The sequence below is a fragment of the Culex quinquefasciatus genome, chromosome 1, assembly GCF_015732765.1.
Source record: "Culex quinquefasciatus strain JHB chromosome 1, VPISU_Cqui_1.0_pri_paternal, whole genome shotgun sequence".
NCBI classification, from domain to species: domain Eukaryota; kingdom Metazoa; phylum Arthropoda; class Insecta; order Diptera; family Culicidae; genus Culex; species Culex quinquefasciatus.
The window spans coordinates 16,983,050-17,003,994 of NC_051861.1; the positions used below are offsets into that span (position 1 = coordinate 16,983,050).

Genomic DNA, 20,945 nt, shown 5'->3' on the forward strand with positions numbered 1-20,945 from the left:
TCTTTCAGTTCGATCAGCTGTTTTGAAGAAGTCCTCAAATCCCTCAAAGCGCTTGCAAGCTGTCGCCAGGAATGATTAGCAACATCAATTATGGAGCGAGTTTTGAACGGCCCTGTCAGTCGGCAGTCAGTTTCGCTTTCAGTTGATAAGTTTTGATTGAGAGCCTTCTGCTTCAGCCAGCAGCAGCAGTTGAGAATTCTACCGCGATGAAGGTGGGCATCGTTTGGTGCTTGGTCGTCTTGCTCGGTAGGAGTTTTGTGCAAGGTAAGCGATTTGTGTAAGACCAGTTAAAGTTGGTATTTTAGCAGATTTTTCAGTCGAAAAAGTCGATTAAAATTATTAAAATAAAAACTATATAAAACCTGTTAAAGTGGCGATTTCTCCACTTAACTGGCGATATATTATGGCTAAGTTATGCAGCTTGGTTCTAAGGGTGTTTCCACAGCTGGGGGGCAAAATTACGAAACAAATCTAATTTGCACCAGACGGCAGGTCCACCGCGATAGCAAACTTGTCACATGGAATGATGCACGAAAAATCAAATCATGCACAAAAAACACAATACTTCATCAACATTCTTATTTATTTTGCAAAAAAAGAAAAATGTCCAAAAAACAAAAACATTCAAAAATGTTATCCAAAAATTTCATTTATAATAAAAACTAATATTTTTTTGAATTCAATATTTTAAATAATCCAAAAAAAAGTCGGGGATCCCAAGCATACCTGCCTGATTTTTTTTTAATTCTTGAATAATTTTGTAATATTTTGAACAATTTTCAAATTAGATTCACCCAATTTTTCTTTAGTAATTCACTGCCGCTCTAATCTAGTCCGTCCCATATGTAAAAAGTGGATGCTGAGATAACGCCGTGAGAAGGCCAAAAAATGTTGCACCATTTTTCACATTTCCAATCAATATTTTTTTGCTCAATTTCTATACAATTATTTCAATATTAGTTCAACAAATATTTCTTACATGAATTTGTTTCATTAATCTTAAAATTTAGAGATAAATTTATATATTTTCATACTAGAACTGACTTGCCTTTATTTTTCTATAAATAAAGGCAAGTCAGTCAATGATATCAAGGTAGGCATGAACATTTTCACCAGAAGTTAAACTGTCATTTCAAGGTTTGTTTGGGTAATTTTCAAGTGATTTTCTCAAATGTTATAAAATGAAGTTTTTTATGTTTATTTCAGATATTGATCATTCATTTATAGTTAAATTCATAACAATGAAAATGTAATCATAAACGAGACGAAAATACTACAGAGGCAACAGATATTTGAATGCGTGTCTCTACGTCTGGACCGTTGAAATTTAGTGAACCACAGTCTACGTTTACCGGAAGCAGAACCTCTTCCAGAACTAGGACCAGGGCAATTCATTCAAGATTTAATAGAACTTATTTTATGGAATATTACTCATAATGGTATGTAGTTTCTTGTTTACTTATGGTTGTCCCTTGCATGAAAAAAAAGCACCAATTGTTTAAAATATTACGCATCAAAATTTATAAATATTCTTGCAAATATGAACTGCTTATAATCTTTTTTTCAAGTTCTGCGGGTTCATAGAAACATTGTCCTTGAAATTTAAATGGTTTCACGTTTATTCAATCGATTCATGATACATTTCTTTAGAAGGAACTGACTTGCCTTTATTTTGCATATGGGACAGCACGAATGTGATTTTTATTTTGGAATTTTCAGAACAAACATCACTTTTTTATTAAATTGGCTCAAAGTACATGTAAAAACAATACTTTTGCTATGTTTATCTCAAAAATGACCAAAGTACATATGGGACGGACTAGATTAGAGCGGCAGTTCACTTAAAATTCAAGAAACCTTGAATTTTATCTATTTGAGAATTAAAAGGTTTTTCAAGACATTAATAATACTAACAAACACTGGATGTATTTGACACAAAATTTTTTAATTTTTGAACTAAATTCATCAAATCATTTCAATTTTTTCCGAATCATCCCATTGAATTTTTTATGAGTATGGGTAAATTACTTTAGATAAAGCTTGATATGCAGTTACGGGAAACTTAAATATCAAAAAATCCATTCGATGTTCGTTCTTAAGGGGTTACATCCATGTAGAAAATCACAAAATTTCATATTACTGAAAATTTATTTGAGTTCACTAAAAAGATGATTTTCAATCACTCCTGAATCATTCATGAAGATATTCCATGATTAAACTGAGTTAGAGACGATTTTAAGCTCAACATTTGCCGTGCGCAAAGCGGACTGTCAAAATTTCTGAGTGTTTTTGTCGAAACACCGAGTTGATTTACGGGTACCACGATATCTCGAGATGGGATGGACCAAATTGGCTGTAATTCGGGGTGAAGACTCCCAAGACATATCCCGTGTGCATGATGAAGCCTGATTTTGAAATTTTGCTTTTTTAAAAAATACAAAATTATTTTTACCTTTTTTTAAAATAAGTTTTTTTGAAAATCGGCCTTCGTCATGCACACAGGACTGGTTTAACGAGTTTTCACCGAAATTTTGAGCCGATTTGGTCAAGGCAGTGTTGACATATCATGGCACCCGTTTTTTGAAATTGCTAACTTCAAATAGCTATATCTAGGCAATGATTCAAACAAATGTTTTCAAATTTGTTTTTATAATAGATGAGGGCATTAAGCCCTGAAAACAGATTTTAAATTATATTAAGTGTGTGCTCACACCAACCTCTGACATTTTTGTTGATTTACATGTATGTAACCCCTTAATAAAAAAAAGTATTAAATTTTTTTATTTAGAACGAACATTGTTTTGAAAAAACGAAAAAATATAGAATTTGTTAAAAAATAAATCCAACAAATTTTAGTTTAAGTTAATACAAATATGTTAAAAGATATTTTTCTTTCAAACATTTCACATAAAATAAGTGGTAAACAAAAAATCTTATCAAACTGTGTTTTTTTGTTTCATTGAAAAAAAAATTAAAGCAGTTAAATACTGACAACTAAATAAATCAACATAAATTCAAAAAATCAATAACAAAATTTACAAAATTCAAAAGGAAACTTAGTAGAAACATTTTTTACGAATTCCCAGATATTTTTAAAGTTATATGAAAGAATATTAAGAGTAATCATATTTCAAAATTAAGAAAATTAAAAAAAATAAATTGAGTTGTCTTTTTGTCATTTTCAGTTGAAACGAAGTATCAAAATCTATACTTTTGCCAATTTTAAAACTAAACATTTAAATTAAAAATATTATTAAGCTCAAGCGATTATTTCCCAAAGACTTACTGTTTAATCAAAATAATGAGTGCTTTTGAAGGGTTTATTTTTTAGGAATTTGTTGTTAAATTTCTGTTCTAGCGAAAATGCAGGCCAAGGGTGCATGATACTGATGATACTCATCGGTTGACACCCAGGCGAGGGCGAGGTCAGAGTAGAGACGGCTAGAAGAAGGGGGCGCGTCAATGTGGGAAAGGGAAGTAATTTGTGATTGTAGACGGTATTGTTTTGATTCGCAGTATGTTGAGTCAACTGCTGTGGATGTATCGAAACATCGCATAACGGGGGTTCCTTTTCTCTTCATTCTCAGCTACCACGTAACTCCTTTTTTTATTTTGCTCTACTGATTCTCACTTCATCACTGATTCTTCTATTTAATATCCATCATTTGATTTTGATTTTACTAACTTTTGATTCTCTTATCTCTCAAAGCTTTTCCACACTTTTAAATATACTTTTCCTTAATGTACTAGTAATATCAAGTCTATTTATCATTTGCCAAATCTTTTTTGCTTTTATTGCGAATTTATTTGAATAATTCTTTATCTGTCCTATAAATTATCATTACTATAATCTAAGCTTGTTTTTTTATCTCTATTTATGAACTATTGTCTAATTTTACATCTACTACATCCAGCTTCTCATTTTTATTCATTAAAATACAATCATCATTCTCTTGATTCTTGATTTTTATTAAATACATTCTCTTTTACTGTCAATCTTCACCCTTTTTTCAAACAAGTGAGGTTAGAGCCCTTACTCAATTTATGGAATGGTTAAAGGATTAACACAAATATTACTTGTACTTTTGGTAAATTTTTATAACATGCTTAGGACCAAAAATTGTAACAAAACACCGTGACAAAAGAAATAGCAACAGATAAACACGACTCAACACTAGGAAAGATTTCAGGAGGGAACACTCAGTAAAATAACAACTAGTTTTTGAATTCAAACTAAAAATAAAACAGTTTTTGCTTTAAAGAAAGTTGATAGGCACACTATAAATGGTTAGGCGCTTATACTTACATCAAACCGTACGTAATGTACCACCCCCGGCCGAGTTAAAATGCGTAACCTGCACGAACACTCAAAGCGTGTTCTAGCGTGTTGCTCGTACTGACTCAGAGCAAGGGTGAGATGTAGGTGTAAGGGCAGTGTGTGTTTGTCGGGAACCTGGTGCATAAGATCGGTCAAGACCCGTTCTAACACTGAAAATTGCGAATTGCGAAATTTCTGTTTTAGCGAAAATTGTCAATAGTTTTATTTTCTTTAAATTCATTTAGTTTTTTTTATGGTTTATATTGACTTTTTATAAAGAGTTGTTTGCTTGAAATCATTGTTTAGATAAGAAATGCCTATTGTTCGAGATTCTGGAAAAGTCGGGCCAAAGTCGGGAATTTCAAAATGGGATTTGAGTGGTCACCCTGTAAAGATTAAAAATAAAAACAATTTAAGCGGTATACACACTTCGGAAGAAACCGGTCAAGAAAAAAATCAAATGGGCAGCAGCGGCAGCTAAAGCAAGCCAGAGAGGGTGAAGAAAAGCCCCAAGAAATCACTCCCTCTCCTTTGTTCTGCTGTTCGTAAAGCCATTTCTTGACCCCTTTCCTTCCTATCAGCGTACTAGCCTTTAAACAAAAATCCAAAACATTAAAAAGTTGGAAACAAATTAAAGTTTGAAAAAAAGTTTTAAGATTTGGGAAAATCCAAATTAAAAAAATATATAGAAAAGAATAAAAACAAACAAATTTGTATGGACGTTTCTTCCTCCCCTGTACATTCAGAAATGTGTTGTTGTCAGAACATTCGTGCTCAAACTCAATCCACTTTAACAACTCATCTTTGCGGTAAACTTTATGCAGTTGGCATGCAAATATGAATAATGGCAAGAGGATGCTAGTCGTTTATCAACCTAAGGCATTTTCCAGGATGCCCTCGAAAGACTGGCTGCGCAAAGGTTGTATGGTACATTTGTATGGTTTGACCTTTGCGAATGGTACCGAAAAATATTAACAAATCCGGATTAAATGCTCACACGTGATTGTTTCTTTTGTCCACAAGCCTACCACTCGCAGCTGGTACCAATCGCGGATCCGTCAAACCACTCCGGAATGGTAACCGGCCTTTCGGAAATGATCAATCTGCTGTCACCGAAAACGTTGGTTCTACTGGTCCTGAACGAAACAAAAATCCACAAAATCGACCGCCTTACGGTGGCGATTCATTCTTACAACATTCCGACCTGTATCTTCTACGACCTGGAACAGTACTTCGAGTACATTGCTAATAACTTGAAAAACTCACTGGATACAACAAGCTTGCTGCTTTGCCACCCGGCAGACATGCTGGTGGATTTGGTAGATCGACGACTCGCCCATCGTCTGAGCTTGTACATCTTTTACTGGGGTGCTCGCCGACTTCCGGCCGGTTTCGATCGAGCCCTGCTGAGGGAACCTCTCCGCGTGGCGGTCATTACGAACCCGAAGAAGAAGATCTTCCGGATATTCTACAACCAGGCCAAGCCGAACAACCTCGGCGAACTGCTGAGCGCGAATTGGTTCGATGGAAGCGACATGACCTTCAAGCGGGTTCCACTTCTACCGACTCCAACGGAGGTCTACAAGAACTTTGAGGGTCGGGTGTTTACCATCCCGGTTATCCATGTACGGTGTGAGGTTTGCTGAGGGATTCATAAATTGAATGCTACCTTTTTTAGAAACCTCCGTGGCACTTCCTGAGCTACACCAATCTGAACGAGTCGTGCAACGATACGGATACGGAGTTTGACATGGCTAACGTGACGTCCTTTCAGGTAACTGGTGGTCGGGACCACAATCTAATGCAGCTGATCGCTGCAAGGATGAACTTTACCTTCCGGTACATTGAACCGGAAGAAAAAATACAAGGGACAGCCATGGGCTCGGGTGACAACGTGAGCATTTCCGGTGCGCTGGGAATGCTTCAACGTCGGGAGGTCGACCTGTTCCTCGGTGACGTCGCCGTCACTTGGGAACGCATGCAAGCGGTGGAGTTTTCGTTCTTCACCTTGGCCGATTCGGCGGCGTTTGTAACGCACGCGCCTAGAAAGTTGAGCGAAGCGTTAGCGTTAGTGCGACCGTTTCAGGTTACGGTGTGGCCGCTGGTGATTTTCACAATCATTCTGTCGGGACCGGTACTTTACCTGATCATAGCTATGCCATTCCGGCTGGAGGACTGGATGAAGGGTACGCTGGATAAGGCTCGCCGATTGCAGGTTCGTCGAGGGCCACCCTTTTACGACATGCAGTACATCCGGGAAATGGGATACGGATTGGTTCCGCGAGCGGACATTGCAGGAACTCCGCAGCATCCGAGTTTGAATCGTTGCGTCTGGTACACGATCAACGTGTACTTGAGACAGTGTAGGTTTTGGTTCAGTATAAACTGGATGATCTCACTAACATGATTTTCATTACAGCTGCTACCATCCCTTACAACGGTCACGTGGCAAGGTTCTTCTCGATTTTGCTTTGGCTCTGCGCAACCTACGTTTTGGGAGATGTTTACTCTGCTCAGCTTACGTCCCAACTTGCACGCCCAGCTCGCGAAGGACCCATAAGTAAACTTGAATGTCCTTTCAGGTCTTCCAAATGACCTAAACTTTCGTCCAACTCGTAGACACCCTCGGTAAACTGGAAGAACTCATGGAGTCGCCCGGAGGTGGCTACCAACTGCTCGTAGAACGCCAAAGTGCCTTTCAAGTTGCTTTGGCCAACAGCACCGGAATCCTGCAGCGGCTCTACCGCATAACTCAACGGCATCCGGACAACGAGTCCTACCTCGTGGGCTCCGTCGAGGAGGGCATTCAAATTCTGCTCGTCAACTCGAAGCGTGCGGTCTTCGGGGGTCGCGAAACGCTCTACTTCAACACCAAACGCTACGGAGCCCACCGGTTTCAGCTGAGCGATAACCTGTACACCCGCTACTCGGCCGTGGCCGTTCAGTTTGGGTCGCCGTTCCTGGACAGCCTGAATGAAGTGTGAGTTGATTCTGTTGCGAGTGTATTCCAAGCTCTTAATCGTGTTAACCGGCAGGATCATGCGCCTCTTTGAAGCGGGCATCATCGGAAAGATCACCGTAGCGGAGTACGAGAGGATGTTCGGTAGTAAGTCGGGTGGTCAATTTGCGGATGAAACCGTTGAGAGTACCAAGTCGGACGACGGAGTGGACGCGACCGGCAAGGCGAAGAAGAGTGCCGAGAGCAGCGAGAAGCTGCAGCCGATGAATCTGCGGATGCTGCAGGGAGCGTTCCTGGCGCTGGGATTTGGGCACTCCGTGGGAGGTAAGTGTTACGGTATGGTTTTTGAAGGGGTTTTGAATACGAATAACTTTCAGCAATCATATTGCTGGTAGAAAATCAGCTAAAGGGCATCAAATCAGTGTACCAACGATTTTTGGGCGTTCTGACTCGAACTGGTCGGGTCGTTCGCAAAATTTGGACGGCGATCCGACGTTCACTTCGAAATTTGTACGAAGAGTAATGAAACATTTCGGAAATGTTTCGCATGAGATTATGTTGTTTGTTTACAAACAATTTCACTACGCGATGCTTACTGTAGTTGCACCGAATTATGGATTCGACGGTTATTAAAAATTTAGTGCTGAATGTGGACAAACCGGTAGTGTTACAGAACCTGCAACTTCCGTGGAAATGTTTCGATGTTCCGTTCGAAGAGTGGCTTGGATATCTTGACAAGGCAGAAGGGGAGATTACGTTCGAGTGTGGCTCCAAGCGAAACGGGTCACATCCTCAATGGGAGCGAACCCGCAGTGAGGTGCGTATGACCATGGCCGAGTTCTTCGCGAACGCTACCACCGGTCAAGGTCACTTCCGCGACAACTGGGCTTCGTACAGCTATCGAAGCGTTGGGGAACTTCCGGAGATTTGCCGAACTGGGATTGACTTTAGTGCGTTTGGCTTTCCGGAGATTCGCGACGATGTTTCGTTTTGGATCGGAACCGAGGGGGCGCACACTCCTTGCCACTACGATACGTACGGATGTAACATTGTTGTGCAGGTTCGCGGTCGGAAACGGTGGCTGTTGTTTCCACCGGACGCGAAGCTGACGCCGACCAGGGTTCCGTACGAGGAGTCCAGCGTGTACTGTGAGCAGAACTTTTACTCGCCGGATGCGTATCCCAGGGTTATCGGTTGGTGAAGTTACTGAATGGTTGAGGATGGTTCATAGAAATTGCACACTTTTAGGGGTAGAGAACGATGCGTATCACACGGTTCTGGAACCAGGGATGGCGTTGATAGTCCCTCCAAAGTGGTGGCATTTTGTGGAAAACTTGGAGCCTTCGCTGAACTTCAACACGTGGATTCAGTTGGTAGAATTATGTGACCTTGGTAATGATTTCAAAGCTGACATTATCTTATGATTTTAGGAAACCGACACGGAAGAGCAGATTTCAGAGTGCATAACCCGTCAGATCATCCAGGATTACTCGGAAAGTTTAACACCGGAAAGCTTGCGCTACGTCATCAACCCTAACGAGCTCGCCGAACTTGGTTCCTCATCCCAGCAAGACTTGCAACCGACCCTAAAATACCTTCTGAACCAAAAAACCGCAAACAAACGAAGTCGTATCGCTTCGGAGCGACACACTTCGAATTACCTTCCCCAAGAGGAACTCAAGCATCTCTTGAAAACGTACGCAAATCACGCAAGTTTCGTGCCCAAATTGAACAGTTGGGAGTTCTTCAGCCTTATGAAACGAAACAGTTTGCGGTACGATCCTTCCAGGAACGGGACTAGCGACGAAGACGAGAACAATCGGCAAGCCGGTCGAAGTATCAACGCAGCGTGTCGACCCCAAGTGATCGAGTTGGTAAAGGCTTGTCTGCTGGAGAGAGGAAACAGTCCAGTTTAGCTTTGTATTCGTTTTATTTAAATTGGTTTAAATGATAAATTGTACAAAACACGTTAACTACGTAGCTGGATTAAAATATATGACATTTCTAGTAGTTTGATAATGATAGCTAATGCGCTTAGTTTATATTTTAGAGTTTATAGTCATTGTTGCGTCCCATCCATTCCGCCGCATTCCGCTGGATCAGTTACTTCGCGCGGTTTCGATAAGTTAGAATGATTACAGTATAATAAGAAGCACACTAGTCTACTTAAAACTCGAGCCGTCCCGCACTCCTACGGAAACTAGATGAAGACCTGCTCGGAGGCGAGCGCCTCGGTGAACGGCTTCACAATCACGCTGGTGGCGAAGCAAAAGATCAGTCCGAAAAAGATTGAGATCGGTAGCGCCGGCAAGGCCTTCCGGAAGATGGCCAGCAGCAGCAGGGTTAGACAGAGGCCCTAGAAAAGGAAAGTTGTGGAATGATTTAGAATGCACTCGAGTTGCCCAACTACGAGACCCTATACTACAAGACGGTTGCACCCAAGAGAAACTTAGCATTTTGCAAATTTGACAAGTTGCCGATACATTTGCGATTGAGAGCGATCCGACTCGTCTGTAAGCTCAGTTGAACAGATTTGACCCAACAACACCTACCACCAGGATTGCCACGAAGCATGCGATCGTCGTGTTCCAGTCGCCATAGCTGGACGCCTTGCCGACCAGCACCGAGTAGAAGATAAAGTCCCCGAGACCAAGCTTGATGCCACGCTCCTCCGGCTGTTCGTACAGCGGGACCTGCTGGGAGTCGCCGGTTCCGCCGCGTGCTCCCGCCGTCACCGTGCGGTACTCGGGACGGTTCGGATTGCTGGCGATGTTGGCTTGGACCTCGATCTGGCGACGGGTTACCCGTTGGCCGGACGCGTCGGCCCATTCCTGCGTGAAGCCACCGGATTGATCTGTGGAACAACGGTTGGGTTTAGTATTTTGGTATCACTAACCTTCGATCTTCTAAAACTACTAAAACCCGCCACCACAACCTTAATATCTCCGATAGCTCGTCAAAAGCATCAAAAGCGTGTTACCCGGATGACCTTGACCGACTGCAGTTCGCACAGCCGCGTTCTCTCGATACGAGACCAGGGGCGTACCTTCGGCATTATCTGGACGTGGCGGCGGTGGCTGCTGCTGCTGCCGTTGCTGTTGGTTTGCCGGTTGATGCGCCGGCGTTGACGACTGCGACATGCTGTGCACGGGCGTTCCGGTGGACCCGTAGCTGGTCGTCACCGTACCCGTGCTGCCCGTTCCGATCGCTCGTTCACCGCGGGTGAGCGCTTCCTCGCTCGGGTCTGAGTGCGTTCCCATGTACGAGTACATGATGGTTGCTGAAATGGAAGGGAGATCGATCGTTTGCTGCAAGAACTTGGAGCTGTTACCCCACACTTACAAGAATAGATCAAGGCAGGGAAGATTTGCTCGTTCCGTTCGTGAGCCGTTTCGACCAGGATCCGGAGCGGACCTTTGGGCGTAAGCACTGCGATCAAGTCCCAGATCGAGATGACGGCCAATACGACCCACGTGGTCCACTCGGGAAGGTATTTTATGAATACCAGTGCCATCAGAGCCGCGATGAAGATCAAGTAGCCCTGCTGTAACCGCAGCGGACCCTGCCAGTGAATCGAAATCATGCCGACCACACCAAAGTTCCACATCAGCAGCAGGGCCGTCGGGTAGTCGAACGGAATGTTGTACGCTCGGAGGACTTCCCTAGGGTCAACAAATAATTAGCTGTGTTCAGACTACGATCCTCAGAACGCTAGAACTTACTCCATGTAGAGGTAGCTAAACAGAAACAGCAACATCAGCGATGACATGATCAGCCAGCCGTGAATAATCTTGTAGCACCGCCGCTTGTACAGTACAATCAGCAAAATGGTCATGATCACGATCACCGTCATCAGGATCAGCGAGTTCGCCAGTGCGTTCCAGATCTTCGTCCCGGTGTCATCCGACAGCTCGTGGAACGGAGTGTACACCAGGTACACGTCTTTGGTCGAGTAAAAGTTGATCGAACTGATCGTGGCGACCACGACCAGCATGCACAGCGTCACCGGCACGAACAGCTTGATCACGTGCTGGGCACCATACTTGAGACCTTCCTCCTCTTCTTCCTGCTGGTGGCGGGCAGCGGCGGAGCTACCTGGTGGGCCATCGCCGCCGGGAGGGCGCGCTTGGCTGCCGGGTTGTCCCGAGCGGGAAACTCCGGGCGCTCCGGGTCTACTGCTAGGGTCACGTATCGTAACGTGAGGCACGGAATCGGTTGTCTGGGTAGGTAAAAGATCATAGATCATTCATAGCTCCTCTCGAAATTAACTTAACTGACATGAATCCGTTTTCCGACGCCATAACGGTTATGTTAAGGCATAACTACATTGGATATCATACTCACCCCATACGACGGATGTCCTCCCGTTCCGCCATCCTGTTGTGGCATTTTCTGCCACCGCTTCTTGGAAGAACTGCGCCTGTCGGTGGAATCACCCGGCCCACCGGAACCGCCTACAGTGCTGGTCGCCGCCGGAGGAGGATGGTCAATGTTTATATGACCATCCATCCGCGTCACCTGGCTATTCGGGTTGCTCTGTTCGAGATTAGTTTGCTGTGGAGGGACTCTTTTCTCCGCCAGATCCGTCCCGGACGCTGACCTTATTTTTCTTTTTGTTTCGACGAATGATTCACCCTTTTATTCGCGACCAGCAGGTGCCATTCAGAGCTTCAGCAAGCGGGACGATCGAGTGGCAAACGGTGCAGTCGAGCCATGGGACGGAAGAGGAGGTTGTAATTTAAACTAAACTTTAGTTTTGCTGGTAAATTTCGTGTTTTCAACTTGGCTAAAATTTCACTCTTTCCAGGTTTCAGCATAACAAACGCCAACGGGAGAAAGTGATGCGTATTCTGTCAAATGACAAGCAGACGTCATTCGATGGGCGCTCCAACTTTTGACAGAACTCAATCGACGGCCGGTTTTGGTGAGTGACGTTTGTTTATCGTGTGTTGTGGACGCACGTGTTGGAATCGTGCGGGTTATTTCACGAATAATTTGAGATTTTGTGGATAATTTTAAAATATTAAGATGGAAGGAGTTTCTAAAATATTCGGTGGTTTCGTGGACATGAAGGAGGGAAATTTTAGGCACTTGTTGGTCGCACTTGACGAACATCAAACTTTATGGACCGAGGTGAGTTACCCGTTGAGCATGGCACAGACTGGAAAGACTGTGTACTGTGTTTAACCAGTTTTAGTATATAAAAAAGTTTTGATTAAATCACAGACAACAGACGTAGCGGCTAGAACAAAATAATTTGAAAATCGTGTGTAAAAACATGGCTGCCGCATCCTGCTAATCTACTAGCGCCATCTGTTAGCCTATTGCCACTCTCTAAAGCAGCCATGATGGTTTTCTGAGAAGGTGTGTTTGAAAATGCATCACCCAGAAATATAAAAAAACATATTATTTCAATTTTTCGAAAAAAATTAATAAAAAGTTGAAGATTATGTTTAAATGCTATATTAAATCTACTTAAATTATTAATTAACACGACTTACAAGCACGTGGATGTTTTTTTTTTTTTTCATTTAATTATCGATATTAAAAAAATAGTCTAGTCTGATGCTTTTTTAAACACAGCAACCAAGGCCGCGCTTGAGGCTGTCAAATTCTTGCTGGTTGTGTTGATAAACAAAACCAATAGAGGTGAGCGAAAAGGAGTAGGAGACCCGGTGGAAATCGGGAGGATGAGCAAGCGTTTCTTGGAGGATAAAAGATCCGGAACCAGAAACGAAACAATCCGGAACAAGAGCTACTATCACGGCCAACCCCGTAAACGCTTTGGCCCCAAACGACCGCATTCCGAAGATTATCTCTGGAACCGACAAACCAGCTACCACGATCATTTCAACGCTCACGTCCAAGACATCAACCTCTTCAACACCCTCGAAACCCACCCCACCTTCAAGTGCCGCCACTTCCAGCGAACCCTCGTCGCCATACCAAAGGCCTCTCCCCGGCGCGTCAGATTCCCCCACCGGATTTCTAGCGAGTGATTTTACTGAAATCGGCTGAAATCAACTTTTCATCCAGAACAAACGATTACAAACGTTGAAAACCAACAAAATGAAAAATGACAGTAGGCGGAAAGCGATATTTTGACAGCGGGCAATGTGTCAGGGAAAAGCGACTGCAGCGCCACAAACGGATTGCCACAACTAAAAAATCTGTAGCAATGATTTACACAAGGGAAGAATCGAGCCCAAACGTCTGTTGTCTGTGATTAAATCAAGCAAAACAATGTAAAAGGTCCTAAGTCAAAAATGTAAACAAACGGGGTTTTCACTGCAAACGATGCATTTAGCTGAAAACTATCACTACATTTCGAGAAAAGTATAAAAAGTTGATTTTTATGTGAAAAAATCCAGTTTTGCAAAAGGCCAAAGTTTATCACATTTTGTTTGTTTTCAATTTCCTCATAGACCCTTGGCATCAAATGGCCAATATGGAAACTGATTTGTTTTGTTTTGAAATCGTGTTAGGTCCAGGGACCAACACAGTGTCATTTCAAAACAAAAATAGAAACAAAGTATGGCTCTTTGTTTCAAATTAGTGGAATAGAACGATGAACGGTCCGAGCAGCCCGCTTGAAAGTCCAGCCGGTCCTGCGAGAATGGCAGGGCGTGTCTCGGCTTTGTCCACCGGCGGAAGTAGCAGGGGATGTAAAAATATTGGCGGTAGAAGTAGGCGTCCGGGTGGTGATCACAGCATCAATTCTCGGTACGGACAGTGTCGAAAATTACACCCCAATAAATCTCGGATCCAAAAACCCAGCAGAACCACAATTCAGACGGTCTCTGCTTCATCAACTACTTCATGGAGAAAAACGGCAACCGCACTTCGTCGACGGGCGTCACCAGCAACCCCAATTCGGCAACAACGACGTGTAACAAGTTAACCTATACCCAGCCAACAAATAAATACGCCGGGGATCAGCCCAGCCGACGACTTCCGGAACTACCCTGCAATTGTGTAAACCACCGATGACCACCACGACGGTAAATACATCACAAGCAGATCTGACGACACGAACGCCAACACTTCGTTCATTTCGTCGCTGGCGCATCGATCCGGAGCGGCTGATAAGTCAGTGTTTGAATGGAAAATTTGCTGGCCTCGGACGCGATCCAAAACACAATGCGTGGAGACCGCCAACCGGTGCCAAGACTTACCCCGACAACCCATGTTCCGTCGCCGTCCGCGACGTCTCCAATCAACAAATCAACAGTTGAGTTACTCTTCCACAAACATCAATTTGCTCAAAATTAATATTCTCTAGTATATCAATTTCAACATCCAAAGTTAATCCTAAGGCTTCAGACGATCTTTCATACCTAAAATAACACAAAAACCACGTATAAAAACTTCAAAAAACAATTTAAAACACCGAAAAAATGTATTCGATACAAAAGGCCAAACAGAATAAAGAAATTTGTTTTGGTTAGGGCTGTTTTGGCCACGGTACAAACAAACAAAGCATCAACATAAACAAGCTGTCATCGTGTTAGGCCAGGGACCAAAATGGAAAGTGAAACTTTCCCAGTTTAAGGCTAGTCTGCAGATCGGAAGGAAAGGGGTCAAGAAACAGCTTTACGAACGGCAGGACAAAAGAGAGGGGCTTTTCTTCACCCTCTCTGGCTTACTTTCGCTACCGCAGCTGCCCATTTGATTTTTTTCTTGACCGGTTTCTTCCGAAGTGCATACCTTACATTACAAAGGAACTAAGGTGCAAAGGGCCAAAGCATATCTCGTGGAATCAAAACTTTCTGACGGGGCCTATGAAACTTTTTCATCAATATTCTCGATTATAATATATTTATTGGAAATTTTGACCACAAGGCAATACAATAGCAACAGTTTTCCATCCTTTAAGGGAATAAACATTGAAATTACCCTAGTTTTATTGAATTGGGATTTCAAAAAACTTTTCGCAAATTTCAACTTGATTTTTCTCAATGTTTTGAAAATGGACATGGAACCTTTTACAATGTTTTGCTTGAAATAAGTAATCTAAACTTCATTTAAGAACCCAATTAGATAGAGATTTATTTGATACTTGAAATTAAATTATGTCTTTGGGAAATGTTAAAAATGCGTTATAAAAGGTTGGGAAGTGCATTTTACGAGGCAAATTTTCTACAGTTTAGGCAATGTACAGTCATCCCACATATTCGGAACACCCACAAATTCGGAACACTTTTATGATAATTTGTCAATAGCATGCCAAAAGTAGCTTTTCTGTCGACCTTTCTATTTTTAGAACCTTCATTTGGACATCATCTTGCTATTTCACTAGTAAAAGTAGTACTTTCTGAACAAAAAACTTCATTCCAAGACTATTTTGTCTAGAGCAGCAAAACACTGCCTCCAAATGGCCTGTTTCATAATTGTGGGATGTTATTGTGCCTCCCACAATCGTGGAACACCTGAATTTAACTGATATTTTCACAAAAAAAAGTTATCAAACCATGTATAAAACATCACTAAGCTTGAGTTTCATTGGTTTCAGTGTGTGAAATCATTATTTGATAGTAAATATGTACTCCTGGTGCGATCCAAAGTTTGTTTACATTCGTAAGAAAAAAGTGTTCCGAATTTGTGGATTTCAAGGGTCAAAGTAATTCTTCAAAAACTTCATATAAAAGTTAAAATTTGCAGATGTTCGATACAGCATTCGAAAGATCGCAAGAAAAGCTTACAAATGAAAATAAAAGCGAATCATTAAGTTCAATTATCGATTTGCTATGATTTTTTGAACATTGGCCGATCTGGAAACCGTTCCGAATATGTGGGATGACTGTACTTGAATTTAATTTCAACTTACTATTTCTCAACTATGAATTCAGAACCATCATTGACAGTCATTGCCCCCAGAGTGAAGGACACCTTCTGCGACCTTAAATCCAGCTGTCCATTTTACTTTTGTTTAGTCTGATTCGTTCCAGTTGAAAGTACTATTTAACAGCCATTACGATTCTCGAGAAGTTAAAAATGTTGCCAAATATTACAAATAACAAAAATATGCAATAAACATTTTGTTTCAGCCTCAGCACGAAATCGAGTCTCATTTCGCCAAAGTCGGGTCCCTGCTGGGCAGTGCCCTAACGCGAGACCGTGGACTGACCGCTCTCGCCCACCTGATCCCCCAGTGTCCGCTGGAAATCCTGGAAGGAAAGCTCCAGTACTACATCAACGTGTGCGCCAAGGTTTGCAATCAGAGGGGCCACGTGGCGACCGTCCCGCTGGCGTACGATGTGCTGAGTGAGTGTCCTTGTAGGATTTTGAGTTTTGTTCGATGAAAGGTAAATGTTCGTTTTTTTCAGAGCAACTGTTGCTAAAGTCACTGGAGTCTTCCGACTTGAACAAGTTGATCATCAGCAACATTCCAAAATTGCTGGACAACGTCACGTCGAACGCGGACTCTTCGACTCGTGCTGCTACGCTTGATTTTCTGGAAATGGCCATGCGGCACTATCCGGGAGTTACCGGTTCCGCCAAGAACCGCATCGAAGACTATCTGTACTCGCTGGTCGATTCGGACGATGCCAGTGTTGTACATCGCACCGGAACGTGTCTCCTGCTGTTGCAGCAGATTCGTGGCGGTGGACAGCACGGAACTCTGCACAAGAAAACCTGGGACGAGTATCAGTGCAAACTTGTGGACTCGATCCATGAGCTGCTGGGTCGCGTGTTTGAGCACACTCCGGAAACGTTCGATGTGGACGAGAATCTCGAGTGTTTGAAGCTGCCCGCGCTGGTCGTCGAAGATGAACCCGTCGATGCTGCGCGGCGCATCGTGACGCGACTGCTGAATTTGATTTGTTATCTTGAGAAGGCCGTTGTGGGAGCTTATCCGGTGGCGAAGCCTTTCCGACCGATGAAACTGCTGAATGTCGTACTTCGAGGTCACTCCGTGAGCTGCCAAATGATGGCGAAGAACTCAATTCTGGAGAACGTGGCCCTCGGAATGTTCCTTCCGCAGATCCAAGCGCAGCTGTTGAAGCTGCTGGATGGAATGGTGCTGGTGCTCAAATCGTACCTGTTCCCGTTTCGCAACCTGTTAACGGACCTGTTTGATCAGTGCCTGAAGGGAACAGTCACGGTGGACGGTAAGGGCCGTAAGAAGTCGTACATTTCACTGCGAACCAAAGTCTACGGAAGCATTGCGGTTTGGTGCGAGACGGTAAAATTTGGCAGCGGGGTTGAGGAGATTTCGGACAGTTTGCTGGAGAACATCGTGCAAGACGTCGCGCCGTACGAGCCGGAAGTCACACTTCAGGTGAACGCTAGTCGGTGAGTATTGCTATAGAGTGCTATAGATTTACAACAGTAACATTTTGTAATTTAATGAACAAAAATCCTCTTTCCAACAGCCAAAAACTATCCGCCAAGGCAAAGAAGAAGCTCCAAAAGGAGCAGAACGCTGCAACGGCTCTCGCCAAAAATCACACCTCCGGATCGCTGGAGATCTCGAAACATCTGCAGTCCGATTACTGCAACGAGGTACTCTGTCTCGCAGCGCTGCGCTGTCTGGCCAAGGTTCTGGACGCGGCCGGGTGCTTCATCAAACCCGTAATGCAAAAGCTGTTGCAAGAAAAGATCGTCTCGCTGTGCGTTTCCGTATTTTCCCAGCTTAACACCGGAGCCAAACAGAACCTGTACTTTGAGCCCAACTGCCGTCAGGCATTGCTCGTTGCATTGAACTCGCTGATCATCAATCCGCACCACCTGTGTCCGCCACCGTTGCAGTACGGCGTTACTATGTTCAGCGCCGCGGAAAGCCAAGATCCAAACGTGGATGTCCGATCGAAGGCCGCCGAACTGGCACGGGGTGCGGAAACGCTGCTTCATCCACGCAAGGAGGTGTTCTACTTCCCACTGGAAGAAAACGCCGTCAAGGACATGCTGGCGGCAAAGAAGAAACACCCGCTGAATGCGGTGTTCTTCCAGGAAAAGGAGAAACGCTCGATGCCGATCACGTTTGAAAAGGTTAAGTCGCAGGAATGTTCGGAAATGCAAAGCGAATCGGACGATTCACCGAAAGAGGACGAACCGATCGCTCGAGTAGAAGAGATCACGATCGAGGAAGACCAGCCTTCGGCGGTGGTCTACGATCTGGGTGACGACGAAACCGAGGCTGACTTCAACCGGGGTGAACTGCAGAAATCGACCGCTGAAAAGACGGTCGAGTCGGCCGCGATCGTCCTGGATTCCGAGGAGGATAACGAGGTTGAGTTGGTTGAAACGGAGCAGACTAACGAAAGCAAGCGAGTAGAAACCCCGAAAAAAGCGCCAGAAGAACCGAAGACAGCAGCCGAAGAACCATCCGTTGAAATATTGGGAACACCGAAGAAACCAATGCAGTCGATTGCACAGAAACGCAAACCGGAAGCAGAGGAAAAATCGCAACATAGTGAGGAAGTTGATGGAAAGCGCGCCAAAATTGCGGAAGGCGATGACGATATCCTCGCACGCGTGGATGACCTCGTTGCAGAGTTTGTGGATGAGCTCAACGAGGACGTTTAATCGATGGTTTCAAGTGCTTTTCACATTATCTTGTTAATTACAACAATTTACACTCTCAAGCAATTTAAGTCTACTTTGTGAAAGAAAGCCTTATCGCTCACCCCTCTTCGCAGCGATTTGTTCGTTTATTTTCTCCACCATTTGATCGCGCTTTTCCATTAGACAGCCGACGTATTCCTCCAGCTTCGCCGAACTAGTCCCACACAAGTGCAGCGAAGCGTCCGCATACAGCTCATCCCGGAAATCCCAGTCTTTGTAAATTTCGTCTTCGGTATCGAGACCCAGGCCTTTCTCGTAGTCTTGCAACTTTGAATTGAACTTTTCAAAGTTTAGAGCTTCCTCCATCAGAAGGGCTTTGTCTGTGTCGTTCAAATTTTGGCATTCTTCCGGTAAATATTTGGCATTGTCTGGGTTTTTATCGAGACTGAGATTTACGTCGAAATCGCACGTTATAAATTTTGGTTTCACCACAGATTCCTCAGTAACTGAAAACTAAACAGCAAACTTTATATTGTTGAAAATTTAAATAGATTTCAGCTTGCGAATTCACCTGAACGCAGAACAAGGCAAAAATAAAACAAGTTAGGAATTTCATTCTGAACTTTTTGCACCTATCAAACCCCAGGTCTGATTCACAACTGTACAATACTTTGGCTTTGAGGGCTTGTAGAGCAATAATTCAACGGCTAACGATATAGATAAGCTTGATTGGCTTTGTTTATCAGCCTGAAAAAATGTCAAGCGTTGTGCTATCTTAGTCACTCCTTTAAGCATCTAATGGGAAATCGTAGTTTTGTTTTATTTGTCTTGTAAGTCATCTAAACGGTTTGATTGTTATACGCGGTTGATGCCTATTTTTTGGTTTTATTTTCAAACGAGTTTGATAGTACGTCTTTTGTGTCATTCACAAATGACGTAGCAATTTTGTGGGGAGGAGGGTTTGAAAGTTTGTGACACGTTCAACGTATCGAGAAATTAAAAAGAGAGATGTGAGCCTGTAACATGGAGTTAAACTTTCGCAACTGTCATGGTAAACTTCAAAGAAGCTTCACATACAGTTTAACTCCATGTTGCACTTTTAATTTCTCTGCTTGGTCTTTTTCTCAGTCTATGGTGCGACGATCCATACAAAATCTACAAACTGCATCATTAATTCAAAAACTCTATGTTTTAAAGAAACAATATATTTTACGATTAAAACAAACTTTTTGTGTGGTACAGTACTGGTTCGGTGACTTGGCTTAGGGAGCGTTCTTTTATTACGTAACGCGAAAAATCGGACTTTAGACCCCCTCCCCCCCCCCTCTCGTAACAAAATTTCCATACAAATTTTAAAAATTTTGCATGGAGCGTAACACGGCCTCCGACCCCCTCCCTCCCTCCCTACTGCGTTACGTAATAAAAGAACGCTCCCTTAAGAACATGGCCCAGTTACCGAATGCTGCTCGTTAACTGAGCTGAAAAAAAATGACGAGGGGATCGTCAATGCAAATTATTTTTAATTGAAATAGAAATGTAAAAGCAGCTAAAAAAGGTGCCGTGGTAATGCTACAGGCATAACCATCATGACGAAAAACTTCGGACACAAAAGTAAATAATTTTTTTATAGTTTTTAATATTTGCGCTTCTTGGCCACAAAATCAATCACGAAAGAGTTATTTCGTTAGATCTATTTATTTTTTCTCAAAGATAGTCTCATGGTTTTTCGACATTGGATAACGTTTAAAAATTTCAAACGCTTCTTGAGCTAATCGTAATGGCAATATTTTCGGGCCAGTTGATATGATATCATTTCATCAATTCTCTGTTAAACTTTCGGCATTGAACAATTTTTAAGAAATATTTTATATTGCCCCAACTCTTATCGTTCCGCAAATGTCCCCCTATCGAAACATCCCCGGGGCCTCCATCCACTCCAGGTGGTGGCCACTACTGCCGAAATGTCAAATTACATGTCCAGTTTCAAAAACCCTAAAGATTGATACCCATATTGCCCCAACTCTTAAGGTTCCGCAAATGTCCCCTTATCGGAACATCCCCGGGGCCTCCGGCCACTCCAGGTGGTGGCCACTACTGCCAAAATGTCAAATTTCATCTCCAGTATCAAAATCCCTAAAGCTTGATACCCATATTGCCCCA

General features: G+C 43.1%; 5 protein-coding genes across 7 annotated transcripts; 3 read left to right on the plus strand and 2 right to left on the minus strand.

The window, feature by feature from the left end:
* On the plus strand, positions 1–7,815 carry LOC6042395 (ionotropic receptor 40a). The gene is made up of 7 exons (XM_001851468.2): positions 1–264; positions 5,342–5,943; positions 5,997–6,681; positions 6,738–6,878; positions 6,938–7,298; positions 7,354–7,601; positions 7,655–7,815. Exons 1-7 carry the CDS (start codon positions 207–209, stop codon positions 7,798–7,800), a joined length of 2,241 nt encoding a protein of 746 aa, XP_001851520.2. The 5' UTR covers positions 1–206; the 3' UTR covers positions 7,801–7,815.
* Positions 7,816–7,858: 43 nt separating this feature from the next.
* On the plus strand, positions 7,859–9,306 carry LOC6042396 (HSPB1-associated protein 1). The gene is made up of 3 exons (XM_038252540.1): positions 7,859–8,470; positions 8,526–8,650; positions 8,708–9,306. Exons 1-3 carry the CDS (start codon positions 7,891–7,893, stop codon positions 9,191–9,193), a joined length of 1,191 nt encoding a protein of 396 aa, XP_038108468.1. The 5' UTR covers positions 7,859–7,890; the 3' UTR covers positions 9,194–9,306.
* Positions 9,189–12,092, minus strand: LOC6042397 (presenilin homolog). Of its 3 annotated transcripts, none has more exons than XM_038252528.1 (6): positions 11,622–12,092; positions 11,000–11,496; positions 10,620–10,939; positions 10,267–10,557; positions 9,830–10,131; positions 9,189–9,633 (listed from the first exon to the last, which is right to left on the minus strand). In XM_038252528.1, exons 1-6 carry the CDS (start codon positions 11,784–11,786, stop codon positions 9,478–9,480), a joined length of 1,731 nt encoding a protein of 576 aa, XP_038108456.1. In that variant the 5' UTR covers positions 11,787–12,092; the 3' UTR covers positions 9,189–9,477. The 3 variants fall into 3 exon arrangements, with proteins under 3 accessions (XP_038108456.1, XP_038108448.1, XP_038108459.1); XM_038252520.1 differs by having other exon boundaries at positions 10,258–10,557; XM_038252531.1 differs by having other exon boundaries at positions 10,324–10,557; positions 11,622–12,090.
* Positions 12,093–12,187: 95 nt separating this feature from the next.
* LOC6042398 (proline-, glutamic acid- and leucine-rich protein 1) lies at positions 12,188–18,869 on the plus strand. Its single transcript, XM_001851471.2, has 4 exons — positions 12,188–12,410; positions 16,325–16,541; positions 16,604–17,573; positions 17,654–18,869. Exons 1-4 carry the CDS (start codon positions 12,306–12,308, stop codon positions 18,804–18,806), a joined length of 2,445 nt encoding a protein of 814 aa, XP_001851523.2. The 5' UTR covers positions 12,188–12,305; the 3' UTR covers positions 18,807–18,869.
* Positions 18,860–19,477, minus strand: LOC6042399. Its single transcript, XM_001851472.2, has 2 exons — positions 19,357–19,477; positions 18,860–19,298 (listed from the first exon to the last, which is right to left on the minus strand). Exons 1-2 carry the CDS (start codon positions 19,399–19,401, stop codon positions 18,897–18,899), a joined length of 447 nt encoding a protein of 148 aa, XP_001851524.2. The 5' UTR covers positions 19,402–19,477; the 3' UTR covers positions 18,860–18,896.
* Positions 19,478–20,945: the final 1,468 nt, after the last annotated feature.

Coding starts and splice junctions, on each gene's coding strand:
- LOC6042395 (XM_001851468.2), top strand. CDS start 207: ATGAAGGTGGGCATCGTTTGGTGCTTGGTCGTCTTGCTCGGTAGGAGT. Junction 6,879..6,937: donor AGCTCGCGAAGGACCCATAA/GTAAACTTGAAT, acceptor TCCAACTCGTAG/ACACCCTCGGTAAACTGGAA. Junction 7,299..7,353: donor CTGGACAGCCTGAATGAAGT/GTGAGTTGATTC, acceptor GTTAACCGGCAG/GATCATGCGCCTCTTTGAAG.
- LOC6042396 (XM_038252540.1), top strand. CDS start 7,891: ATGGATTCGACGGTTATTAAAAATTTAGTGCTGAATGTGGACAAACCG. Junction 8,471..8,525: donor TGCGTATCCCAGGGTTATCG/GTTGGTGAAGTT, acceptor GCACACTTTTAG/GGGTAGAGAACGATGCGTAT. Junction 8,651..8,707: donor TCAACACGTGGATTCAGTTG/GTAGAATTATGT, acceptor TTATGATTTTAG/GAAACCGACACGGAAGAGCA.
- LOC6042397 (XM_038252520.1), bottom strand. CDS start 11,786: ATGGATGGTCATATAAACATTGACCATCCTCCTCCGGCGGCGACCAGC. Junction 10,940..10,999: donor TTTAGCTACCTCTACATGGA/GTAAGTTCTAGC, acceptor TGTTGACCCTAG/GGAAGTCCTCCGAGCGTACA. Junction 10,558..10,619: donor CCCTGCCTTGATCTATTCTT/GTAAGTGTGGGG, acceptor CTTCCATTTCAG/CAACCATCATGTACTCGTAC.
- LOC6042398 (XM_001851471.2), top strand. CDS start 12,306: ATGGAAGGAGTTTCTAAAATATTCGGTGGTTTCGTGGACATGAAGGAG. Junction 12,411..16,324: donor ATCAAACTTTATGGACCGAG/GTGAGTTACCCG, acceptor ATTTTGTTTCAG/CCTCAGCACGAAATCGAGTC. Junction 16,542..16,603: donor GCTGGCGTACGATGTGCTGA/GTGAGTGTCCTT, acceptor CGTTTTTTTCAG/AGCAACTGTTGCTAAAGTCA.
- LOC6042399 (XM_001851472.2), bottom strand. CDS start 19,401: ATGAAATTCCTAACTTGTTTTATTTTTGCCTTGTTCTGCGTTCAG. Junction 19,299..19,356: donor TTGCCTTGTTCTGCGTTCAG/GTGAATTCGCAA, acceptor TTTGCTGTTTAG/TTTTCAGTTACTGAGGAATC.